Source organism: Canis lupus, chromosome 12 (assembly GCF_048164855.1).
Source record: "Canis lupus baileyi chromosome 12, mCanLup2.hap1, whole genome shotgun sequence".
NCBI lineage: Eukaryota > Metazoa > Chordata > Mammalia > Carnivora > Canidae > Canis > Canis lupus.
Genome location: NC_132849.1, coordinates 46,633,233 through 46,645,421, shown reverse-complemented (window position 1 = coordinate 46,645,421; position 12,189 = coordinate 46,633,233). Strand labels below are relative to the sequence as shown.

At 41.5% G+C, this 12,189-nt stretch overlaps 1 protein-coding gene across 1 annotated transcript; it reads right to left on the bottom strand.

Annotated features, from left to right (window-relative positions):
• Window positions 1–1,000: 1,000 nt before the first annotated feature.
• On the bottom strand, window positions 1,001–12,123 carry SF3B6 (splicing factor 3b subunit 6). Its single transcript, XM_072770923.1, has 4 exons — window positions 11,814–12,123; window positions 9,830–9,948; window positions 1,430–1,568; window positions 1,001–1,267 (listed from the first exon to the last, which is right to left on the bottom strand). Exons 1-4 carry the CDS (start codon window positions 11,841–11,843, stop codon window positions 1,178–1,180), a joined length of 378 nt encoding a protein of 125 aa, XP_072627024.1. The 5' UTR covers window positions 11,844–12,123; the 3' UTR covers window positions 1,001–1,177.
• Window positions 12,124–12,189: the final 66 nt, after the last annotated feature.

The following is a 12,189-nucleotide window of genomic DNA, read 5'->3' as shown; positions in this document are numbered from 1 at the left end:
TTGGTCCATGTTTTTTCCATTTGGCCCATGCCTAAACTATAAAAAGAAAATTATAGCTATCTCCTCCAAGCTGCCAGGCTATTATGAATGTGGTAATAACCATACTATTTCAATGCCATGGGAGCGTATGATTATAAGAATAAGCATTAAATATTCTTTTTAAAATTTTTTTTAGCATTAAATATTCTATTTAGGGCAAAGATATACTATGAGCTAAGGACCAAGATATCCATAGACACTTATTACCTAAAGGAAAAGACTGCATAATCCAATCTTAGACTTGTAACAACTTCCACCACTACCCAAGAAGCATGCTCTCAAATTTCTAACAATGTGCTGTCATCTGAATGGCCACTTCTAGAACTGACTTCTATTTTAAGGATGGGGTATTCATATTGACAAAGGTGTTTTGTTAACTGTAAGGCAATTATTATTTAAATATATTGATGTGGTTAATACTGGTTGATGTTACATCAACTTTTTATGTAAACATTTTATTCATCCAACCAATACAATGAGCTTTGGTTTCCTTATCTGCAAAATACCTTCACTGAGTTGTTAACATTCAACAAATGATAGCACTCTAAAAATTTCCCTTGATGGCTAAGCACTAAACTGGACATCAGAGGCATTAAGAATATAAAAAGTTCCCTGCTCTTAAGAAGCATGGTCTCTGTGACCACCTACCACCAATTTTTTTTTTTTAAAGATTGTACTTTTGTTTATTGATGAGAGACAGACAGAGAGAGAGAGAGAGAGAGAGAGGCTGAGACATAGGTAGAGGGAGAAGCAGGCTCCATGCAGGTAGCCCAATGTGGGACTCAATCCTGGGACTCCAGGATCATACCCTGAGCCGAAGGCAGATGCTCAACCACTGAGCCACCCAGGCGTCACTACCACCAAACAATTCTTGATACAGTTCGACTGCTAATTTGTTTTCCGGTATCAAATGAGAGGAAGCTTAAGAGAAAACACTGACATGTTTTACAAAAGCTACAAGTTTTACAAAAAGCTACAAGTTTATTCACATAACATATTTTAAAATGTATCAAAGTTTTAAGTAGGTCCTTTTGAATCTTGAATAAGAAATCACAACATTCAGCATTAATTAAAAACAAGAAAAGGGTGATGGTAGTCATTTATGGGATGTAGTCTAAAATGAAAATGCAGAAAATATTTATTTTGGTGGATCTGTGTTGATGCCATATTTCTCCTTGAGAAGCTTCAACTGTTCTTCCTTCTTCTTTGTGTCCATCTTCTGAAATGCCTGAAATGTGGTAAGCACCAAAGTTAACAGTTACTGATCTATAATCAAATGAATTTCACCAATAGCACTAGCCAGACAAGAATTCCTAGTATACTCTTCCTTTCCCGGTATATTAATTCTTAACATGCTCCCCCTGCAATGAGGACTGTGGCTAATACTTACCCTGTTGGCATTATAGTACAAAACCACCAGGTATCTGTTACAAACATTGAATCCTGAAAGGTGATCACATGCATTCTTGGCATCAAAGATGTCTTCATAGACCACATAAGCTGTTCCTCTAGTTTCAGGTGTGTTCCCCCTGCGGAGTGAAATAAGACTTAATTAAAATACACATTTATTCAAGATAGGAAGGATGCTGGCTGGGTTTGAGGTTGAGTGTTGAGGAGAATAACTACCATGACCTCCAGTGCTTTGATGAAACCTCAGATGTGAGGCCTTCTGGCCAAGCATCTGCGATTTCATATTATTGGAGCATTCCCTGAGGGTTGCAGTTTTCTAGAAGTTTCCTGTGGTCAAACCAAGAAAGGAGGATATGCAGATTTCTACAGAAATGATTCCATGAAAGAGTTTGAGGAGATGAAAAGGCTGGTATCTTCCAGAATGCAAAGTGATTTTGGAATGTAAAGAATTTCTTTGGATTGAGTTCCATGGAAATTTGTCCCTGACCTGTGTTCCTGAACTATGAATGCTGAGCTATGGAATAGTTTCTCTTTATAAATAAACTACTAACAAATCTGTGGAAAAAAATACACATTTACCAGAGCACTGATAGTTAAATAACAGTATTGTCTTTAAAAGACAGTAAGTGAAGTTTATATTTTGAGATCAACCTGAACACTGTTAGAGGAAATAAGTAAGCATTATGGATAGGTATGCTGGATAAGCCTACTATTTCTTGAATTGAGGTAATTTTTGTTCTCTTTTTTAAGTAAAAGAGCTACAGGTTAAACTTGCTCTGTGTCAAGATGACTACTACAGCTACCAAAGCACTAGCTGCAAACAACTAGCTTGAAACTTTGTCTGAGTCTTCATATTTACTGTTCTAGTCCTTCCTACTTCTCACGCTAAGAACCAATTCTCAATCTTTTTTTTTTTTTTTAAGATTTTATCTATTTATTTGAGTGTACAAATGAAGAGGTGGGGGGGCAGAAGGAGAGGGAGCAGACTCCCCACTGAGCAAGGAGCCTGAATGGGCCTCAATCCTAGGACCCAGAGATCATTACTGAGCCAAAGGCAGACAGACATTTAACTGAGCCACCCAGGTGCCTCCAATTCTCAATCTTAAGCTGGAAAGATAGTATTTTGGAGAGATGGCTTGTAAACGTCAGCAATGTCTAGAATGAGGTTTTTCTTACTGCACATTTATGCAACAGAACCAATACTTAAATTATTTACCATACTATTACCTGTAACTAGTCCCTTGTTTCTAAAGATTTAAATTTTCTCTCTCACTATAATTTTTTTAGAGATTTTATTCATCCATTCATGAGAGAGAGAGAAAGAGAGAGAGGGAGAGACATAGGCAGAGGGAGAAGCAGGCTCCATGCAGGGAGACTGACATGGGACTTGACCTCGGGTCTCCAGGATCAGGCCCTGGGCTGAAGGCTATGCTAAACCACTGAGCCACTGGGGCTGCCCTCCCTCACTCTAAAATTTTAATGTTTTATTTTATTTTTTTAAAGATTTATTTACTCTATCTATCTATCTATCTATCTATCTATCTATCTATCTATCTATCTATCTATCTATGAATGATAGACATAGAGAGAGAGAGAGAGGCAGAGACACAGGAAGAGGGAGAAGGAGGCTCCATGCCAGGAGCCCGACGTAGGACTCGATCCCAGGACTCCAGGATTGCGCCCTGGGCCAAAGGCAGGCGCTAAACCACTGAGCCACCCAGGGATCCCCTAAAATTTTAATATTTATTTTATTTTATTTATTTATTTATTTTTAATTTTTATTTATTTATGATAGTCACAGAGAGAGAGAGAGAGAGAGAGGCAGAGACACAGGCAGAGGAAGAAGCAGGCTCCATGCACCGGGAGCCCGATGTGGGATTCGATCCCGGGTCTCCAGGATCGCGCCCTGGGCCAAAGGCAGGCGCCAAACCGCTGCGCCACCCAGGGATCCCTAATATTTTATTTTTAAGCAATCTCTACACTCAATGTGAGGCTAGAATACATGACCAAGATCAAGAATCACGTGCTCCACCAACTGAGCCAGCCAGGCACCCTTCCCTACCTCTAATTTTAGTTTTAATTGTTAAAAACAAGACAGTCTCCATCAATGTAGGAAATGTTTCTTTTTTAAAAAAATATATTTTTAAAATATTTTATTTATTCATGAGAGACACACACACAGAGGCAGAGACATAGACAGAAGGAGAAGCAGGCTCCATGCAGTGAGCCCGATGTGGGACTCGATCCCAGGACTCCAGGATCACACCCTGAGCCAAAGGCAGATGTTTAATCGCTAACCCATCCAGGCATCCCAAAAAAACATTTTATTTATTCATGAGAGACACACACAGAGAGAGGCAGAGACATAGAGGGAGAAGCAGCCTCCCTGCGGGGAGCCTGATGTGGGACTTGGTCCCAGGACCCCAGGATCATGACCTGAGCCACCCAGGTGCCCTGGAAATAATTATTTCTCAGCAGTATTTTACTAAGGTTTATCAAATCCATAAAAATAAAACCTATTTTGTGTCTCTAGAGGGGGTGGTGTGGAAGCCACTACCAAGATGATGGCAAAATAGTGATATCTAGGAAAGCAGCCAACCATTATCCTTTATGGCCAGGAAAGGATATAAAGAGTTAATGCAGTTTCTCCCACAGAAGACTCACTGCTTTTCTAAAATGTGGTATGGTCAGCTCTCAACTTTTCATACATTCATTTTTAATATATGCACTCCCATGCATTACACAGGTCTGTTTGGCTTGGGAGAAGGGCTGAGCTTTGACAGAGATGCGTGGAAGGGATTGTGCAGGGAAGGGGTGGGGTTATCTGCAGGCCAGGGCAGGTTGCTAGAAGTGGAAACTGGACCTTGCTTGTGGATACTGAGCTGCTCCTTGTGTAGGTTTTCCTTGCCACCTCCTCTCTTCACCTCACCAGCTTCCTTCCACAGGGAGGTAGGGAAGTGTGAAGAGCAACAAACTGCAGGCAGCAGATGGCCAAGTGCTTGTCAGTGGGGGCAGTGGGCACAGGTCCCACTCAGCTTATGCTCCCAGTGTGATAAAGATGGACCCCTCCATCTGTGTTCTAGTCACTCAGTGCCAACTGTGGAGTAAGGTTTAAGACCGTGGGCTGCCCCTCCATCTGCCATAGTTCCTGCATAGGGTCAAGCAAAGGCAGTAGGCCATGGGAAGGGGAGGTATCTGTTAAATTTGATCCATGACAGGACTAGTGTTGGACCCTGGTCAGAGCTATGCTTCTTGTAAAGAGGGATGGGAGAGGTACAGGGTGGTGGGGTGGTCAGGAGGTGCCAATGTCCTTGAAAGCTTACAGGCTATCAGGCTGAATGGGCCCAATGAGGGATTTTATAATATTCCTTACTCTCAGGGAATAGTCTAACAACTTTTGGACTTTAATCTCTACACCCAACATGGAGCTCAAACCCCAAGATCAAGAGTTGTGTGTTCTTCCTACTGAGCCAGACAGACACCCCAACTTCTGGACTTTTGACTTTTAATTTTCAAGAGTGCATTAGCTATGAAATTTGGAGATTACCCAAATAAAAAAACACTGCCCCAAAGACTTTGCCAAAAAGCCTACCTATATTTAAAAAAAAAAAAAAAGCCTACCTAGTTCTCCATTTGGAATAAAAACATGAGATTTTATTTTAAGTTTAAACTTAATAATATTTTGGTTTTTATTTTTATTTTTTAAAAATATATATTTTTATTTTATTTATTTATTTTTAAATTTTTATTTACTTATGATAGTCACAGAGAGAGAGAGAGAGAGAGAGAGAGAGAGAGGCAGAGACACAGGCAGAGGGAGAAGCAGGCTCCATGCACTCGGAGCCCGACGTGGGATTTGATCCCGGGTCCCCAGGATCGCGCCCTGGGCCAAAGGCAGGCGCTAAACCGCTGCGCCACCCAGGGATCCCCTAAAAAATATATATATTTTTAAAGATTTTATTTATTCATGAGACAGAGAGAAAGAGAAAGAGAGAAAGAGAGAGAGAGAGGCAGAGACACAGGCAGAGGGAGAAGCAGGCTCCATGCAGGGAGCCCGATGTTGGACTCGATCCCGTGTTTCCAGGATCACACCCTGGGCTGAAGGCAGCACTAAACCGCTGAGCCACCCGGGCTGCCCATTTTAGTTTTTATTAACTGGGCAAGGAAGGTCCTATATATTTCATTTTTCTCTCATAGCACCATGCACACAAGTGCTAATAAGCATTTGAAAAGTGGAGATCTGGGCAGCTCCAGTGGCTCAGCGGTTTAGCGCCACCTTCAGCCCAGGGCGTGATCCTGGAGACCCGGGATCGAGTCCCACGTCAGGCTCCCTTCATGGAACTTGTTTCTCCCTCTGCCTCTCTCTCTCTGTCTGTCTCTCATGAATAAAATAAATATAAATCTTAAAAAAAAAAAAAAAAGAGAGAGAGAGAGAGAGAACAGTGGAGATATACTTTCTCCCACGAATTCTCTCACACATCCTTTCTCCTGGAAGCTTAAAAAAAAAAAATCCAAAACAAAAGTATCTCTTTCTTACATCTTCTTAGGAACTAGAATAGGGATGGGCACTAAGCCCATTTTATTATTTTTTTAAAGATTTTTAAAATTTATTTATTCATGAGAAACACAGAGAGAGAGGCAGAGACACAGGCAGAGTGAGAAGCAGGCTCCAGGTAGGGAGCCTGATGTGGGACTTGATCCTGGAACTCCAGGACCCCACCCTGGGCTGAAGGCAGTGCTAAACCACTGAGCCACCTGGGCTGCCTACCCCATTGATCCCATTTTAAAGATTCTCATCTCAAAAGTGTCCCAGTGGCTATTATCTTTTTTTTTTTTTTTTTTTTTAAAGATTTGCCTAATCACGTGCATTAACCTCTCTGGGCTTCGGCTGCTTAATGTGTCAAACAGCAATATCAGGATCTATCACTTGCCCTACATTTTACATGTTTGAATAATCAAAAGAGGTAAAAGGTATGAAAGGGTTTTAAAAAGTTCCAAGCACCAAGTGTCTGCTATATATACCAGGAAGGGTCATCACTTATCACAGTTTAAGACTGTCCAGGTTTAAAAAAAAAAAAAAAAAAAAAGACTGTCCAGGTTTTAGCACTGAAAGTCTATATCCCAGAAAACCCCTTGGTCCTGGACAAACAGGGAAGGTTGGTCACCCTAGTTCTAGGGGCTAAATATGTGATAAAGCATGATCACAGCTAGGGAGCAAAAACACACCTGTTTCTCCATCTATAACTTAGACCTAAATTCCCGCACACCAAACTTTTATGAATTTATTCAACAAATATAATATTGTGTTCCTTCTGTATGACAGGCACTGGAAAAGGATAGTGAAAAAGACAAGCATCATCCCTCCCTTCAAGGAACTTTATCCAAGTGGGAGAAAGATAAATACAGATGAGAAATATTATAAAGGAAGTAGACAGCTGTGGCAGAGATTACTGGGAGGCCAAGGATGACCTAAAGATCAGGTGGTCAGGATAAACCTCTGAAAAGGTGACACAAGTGGAGACATGACAAATGAGGAGCCAGATAGGAGATGAGCCAGGTGAAAACTGTTCCAAAAGGAGGGATCAGTGTACAAAGGCCTGAGCTACTCTGTACCCTTCTAAAGATGCCACTGCTTGATTTTCTATTCTTCTACCTTGGCTTTCTGAAACACGCTCTAACTTCACTGACATAAGCATCTCTTAGTTGTGTACTAGCAATAAGTTTTGTAACACTTTCATAAGTCGATCAAAACCATTTTCTGTATTATTCATTTATTTATATACATGAGGTGCTTACCATGTATTAGGCACCACAGCTGTCAACCCCAAATGAAAAGACAGGCACCTGTCCTGGAGGAGCTCACAGGCTGGGAGGAGATAAGCACACAGACAACAGCAAAAAGGTGTGCTAAAAGATGTTCACAGAAGGTGCTGTGGGAGCATAGAGTGGTGGCTAATGCACACCAGCACGAAAATATTCCATAACAAAGTGCTTTCACAGGCATGATCTAATTTGATCCTTACTAAAATTCTTTTAAGACAGGTTAGGAAGATTGTGTTTCATAAGTAATTTGAAGCTCAGAGGGATTAAATATTTTGCCCAGTTGTATAGGACTAGCAAATGTCCAGCTAGTATTTGAACTTAGGTCTTACAACCAAGTCAGTAAATTTATCATACTGCCTCCATGTTAAAAGCTGAAAGGCATAGTCTATCTAGATTATCTTACATGTGAGGGAACAGAAAACCAAAAACCAACAAGTTGTCTAGGGTTGCAGGGCCTGAAGCAGAATCTTATCTCCTGATCTCCAAGTCAGGGGACCTTCTGTATACCATTCTTCGATGTCTAGAACAAGGTTTCTTAACCTGTGTTTAATGTACCCATGAAATCATCTGCAAAATGTTTTGTGTACTGTTCTGTGGAAAGAGTCCAAAGCTTTTATCAAAGACTGAGACTCCCTAAAGAAGATGGCTGGTCTATAACACTTCATTTCTTTTTTTTTTTTTTTTTTTAATTTTTATTTATTTATGATAGTCACAGAGAGAGAGAGAGAGGCAGAGACATAGGCAGAGGGAGAAGCAGGCTCTATGCACCGGGAGCCCGATGTGGGATTCGATCCTGGGTCTCCAGAATCGCGCCCTGGGCCAAAGGCAGGCGCCAAACCGCTGCGCCACCCAGGGATCCCTAACACTTCATTTCCATTCCCACTTAAGTACCAGTGATGATGTATTGCTAGCATTTGGTTTACTCTCTGGAGGGAAAATTATGACTTAAAAGGAGAGTCCTCAAGATCTGAGTTCTAAAAGCCAAGAAGCTCTCAGGTCATAAAAGAAAATTTATTAAGAGATATTCAGGAGCGCCTGGATGACTCAATTGGCTAAGTGTCCAACTCTTTGTTTTAGCTCATGTCATGATCTCAGAGTCATGAGATAAAGCCCTGTGTTGGGCTCTGCACTCAATGCAGAGTCTGCTTGAGGATTCTCTCTCCCTCTGCCCCTCCCACTTGTGCGTGCACACTCGCTCGCTCGCTCTCTCTCTTAAAAAAAAAAAAGATACTTAGATACTTAGGGGTGCCTCAGTAGGGGAAGTGTGCAACTCTTGATCTCTCAACTCTTGGGTTCAAGACTCCATGTTGGGTATAGAGATTAATAAAACTAAAAAAAAAAAAAAAAAAAAAAAAAAAACCTTAAAGAAAAAAAGAAATCCTTCCAGATGAACTCTTATGTAAGTGGCCCATCATACTAACTACAGTGTCAGTGGCTATGAATTTGTGTAGTGTAAATAATTTAGAATCAGAAGATTTTATCATTAAATAGCTGTGTGAACTTAGAAAGGTACTTGTACTCTCTGAGCCTTGGTAGTCTCACCAAGCTGCTTATATCCTGAGTAAAACAAATTACTGGGGTGCCTGGGTGGCTTGGTCAGTTCAGTGTCCAACCCTTGGTTTCAGCTCAGGTCATGATCTCAGGGTCTTAGGATCAAGTCCCGTGTTGGACTCTGTGCTCAGCAGGAAGTCTGCTTGAGGATTCTCTCTTCCTCTCCTTTTGTCCCCCTCCCCTGCTCCCATGTTTGATTGCTTTCTCTCTCTCTCTTATATAATAAATCTTTAAACAAAAGAAAGCAAAACCCAGACAATTATCACCTCCACACAGGGCTGTCTTGTTGGTGATACAAATAAAAGCACCTATTATAACTGGCATTTTGTAGATGTTCAATAAATATCACCTGAAGATACAAACCCCAATTTTTATATTAAATTAAAACCTGAACTTGTGTTGCAATTATTCTCCCATAAACCCTTAAATTTTCAATAGAAAAAAAAGGAATAAAAAACAAATCTTCTATAGAAAGCTGCAGTTGGAAAAAAATTCACTTTTCTCAGTTACTTGTATACTTTCTTAGTTTATTCAGAAATTCTGGAATCAGGCGATAGCAAAGCAAATTAAGAGTTGATACGTATAAAAAACACAGTATTATATATCTGACTTTACAAATAATAGTGATATAATAAATGTTAGTTCTTTCTTTGCTCACCCATTCCCTTCAAAACTTTCATTACTACTTCATGCCTTCTCTAATTTCACAACTACAAAAAAAAATAAAAAAAAAAATAAAAAAAATAATTTCACAACTACGACTGTTGGCTCTCACTGAGCAAGATCAGGAGAGTCTTATTTGTTTCCATACAAAAATAATCTCATCTCCCAGATTTCAATCTATTTAGTCTCTGGGATTGGTTAGGCCTTGCTTTCAGCTATAATTAATTAATTAATTAATTAATTAATTCTTTCTTTTTTTGTCATAGGTGCATGTCAGCTATAATTCTAAGATTATACAGTCATTTCTTTGAAACAACATTTCAAAAGTCTCAGTAAGACTCACACTCGGATCTGACGAATAGGTCCATATTTCCCAAATATATCATACATTTCTTCAGCTGTGATTTTGTATGGCAAATTTCTTATATATAAAATCCGATTTACTTCGGGTGGAAGTCGAATCTAAAATGAGAAATACATACTATTATTGTAATCAGGGCCAGGAGTGCTATGACCTAAAAAAAAAAAAAAAAAATTATCATAATAAATTCTCACAGTAAAAACAACAAAAAAATCCACCTAATAGTCAAGAATAAGAATTATTTTTAAAAAGTATATAATCTGGGATCCCTGGGTGGTGCAGTGGTTTAGCGCCTGCCTTTGGCCCAGGGCGCGATCCTGGAGACCCGGGATCGAATCCCACGTCGGGCTCCCGGTGCATGGAGCCTGCTTCTCCCTCTGCCTGTGTCTCTGCCTCTCTCTCTCTCTCTCTCACTGTGTGCCTATCATAAAAAAAAAAAAAAAAAAAAAGTATATAATCTGATATTCCTGAAAATGGCATGGCTTTCAGAAAAGCAACTGGGCACTAGTTTTAGGGAAGACTATTAGTAGCAACTAGTAAGGGGCTACATAAAACCCAGGCTTCCAGGCTCTACAGTTAAACAGGATTTCCAACCTCATTTAGAAGTCCTCAATGCTTTAGACATATATGGGAAAGAACAAAAGGTACTGTTCCTGTTTCCTAGACATAAAACTCCCATTGATGACTCTTATCAGGTCTTTCTCAAGAAACTGTTATATCAATGATATCTTCTTTCTCTTGAATATAGTCTCTCCTTAATCATTGGCTTTTATTCCTTAGGTGAGTAGCTGCTTATATCCTGACAATTGTTATACAAAACAAAATAGTTATTTGGATCTCCTTTCCTTCATTCAACAAATATTTACTGAGTACCTTCTTTATTCATCTATCAGGCGAGGCATTAGGATTACACAGTGAAGGAAAAAAGCAATGTTTTTGTCTTCCCTGAACTTATCAGGGAAGTTTTGCTTTTTTTCTTCTTTCAGTCAAGTGTCTGGAAAGCTAAAGTCTATACTCACTTATCTCATATTCTTTACTGACACCAACCTACCACAACCCAGCTTCCACCCCAGCACTGAAGAAAATATTTTTATGCTAAGGCCTTTAAAAATGTATTCATTTTAGAGAGAGACAGGCATGGGGAGGGGCAGAGGGAGGGAATCTCAAGCAGACTCCACGCTGAGCAAGGAGCCCAAAGTGGGTCTGGATCCCACAACCCTGAGATCAAATTTGGAGCCAAAACCAAGAGTTGGACACATAACCGACTGAGCCACCCAGAGCCCCGGCACTAAGACCTTTCGGTCACAGTGTTCAATTGTCATCACATTACAGCTGACCTACCCTTTTTCCTGAGACAGTTTTTCTTAGGTTTCTGTAATAATACCCCATCTCTAACATTAGAATGTACACAGCAGGGCTTTTTGTTTTATTCACTGTCGTATCCTCAATATATAGACTGTCAGGCATACAACAGTTCGATAAATTTAACTTCTGAACTGTTTCCTATCTCGCAATTCTGGTACATAGCAGGTGCTCAAAAATACTGCCACGGCATTAATGAAGGGCCCCGCAAAGCTCCGTGACTTGAGGAGAATCTCAGGCTCTGGTTGCCTGCGAGCTATAAGGTTATTTACAGGGGACTCGTCTGTGTCACTGACTTGGGCGAAGAAGATTCTGTCGCCTGGTCCTAGGTGCCCATCAAGCAACAAAGGCTGTAGGGCTAACACTATCACTGACACCAGAATAAGAGCCCGAGGAGACGCTCACGAGGGGCTGAGGCGGAGTTGCGGCTCTAGGGGCATCCCCGTCCGTAAGGACGGGGCCAGGGTGGAACCCCAGTGAGAGCACCACGAATTCTGGGCTACTCCGGCCTGCAGAACCCAGGACGGGCAAAATACCGCCCCACACCGTGAAGAGTCCAGCAGCGACACCCTCCCCCTCTTCGGCAGAAGGTCCCGATACTCACGTTCGCCCTCTTGGCCGCTTGCATAGCCATCTTGGCGGGCTGATGAGGTTACTGCCACAAAGACCGGAATTCCTCCGGAGAGCTCCGGAGCGCGCCCCACTGCACCAGGACACCGCGTCAAGCCCGGGGCATCCACCTCCAACCACGGCCGGAAGCTTTACATCGCGTCGGATTATCGCCGCGCCACGCCGAGACGTGCTGACGTAATAGCCCCCGTCGAAAAGACTCCGGGGCAAAACGAACCCGAGGCGGAAAAAAAGAGGCCGGAAAGACGGAAGACGCGAGGACTCGAGACGCCTTTACGAGCACTGCACCGGAAGGGGCGGGGCGTGGGCTTTAAGGAGGGGCGGCCCTGAGAGAAGGAAGCGGGCCGGAG

Coding starts and splice junctions, on each gene's coding strand:
- SF3B6 (XM_072770923.1), bottom strand. CDS start 11,843: ATGGCTATGCAAGCGGCCAAGAGGGCGAAC. Junction 1,569..9,829: donor CCTATTCGTCAGATCCGAGT/GTGAGTCTTACT, acceptor TTCACTCCGCAG/GGGGAACACACCTGAAACTA. Junction 1,268..1,429: donor TGTACTATAATGCCAACAGG/GTAAGTATTAGC, acceptor ACCACATTTCAG/GCATTTCAGAAGATGGACAC.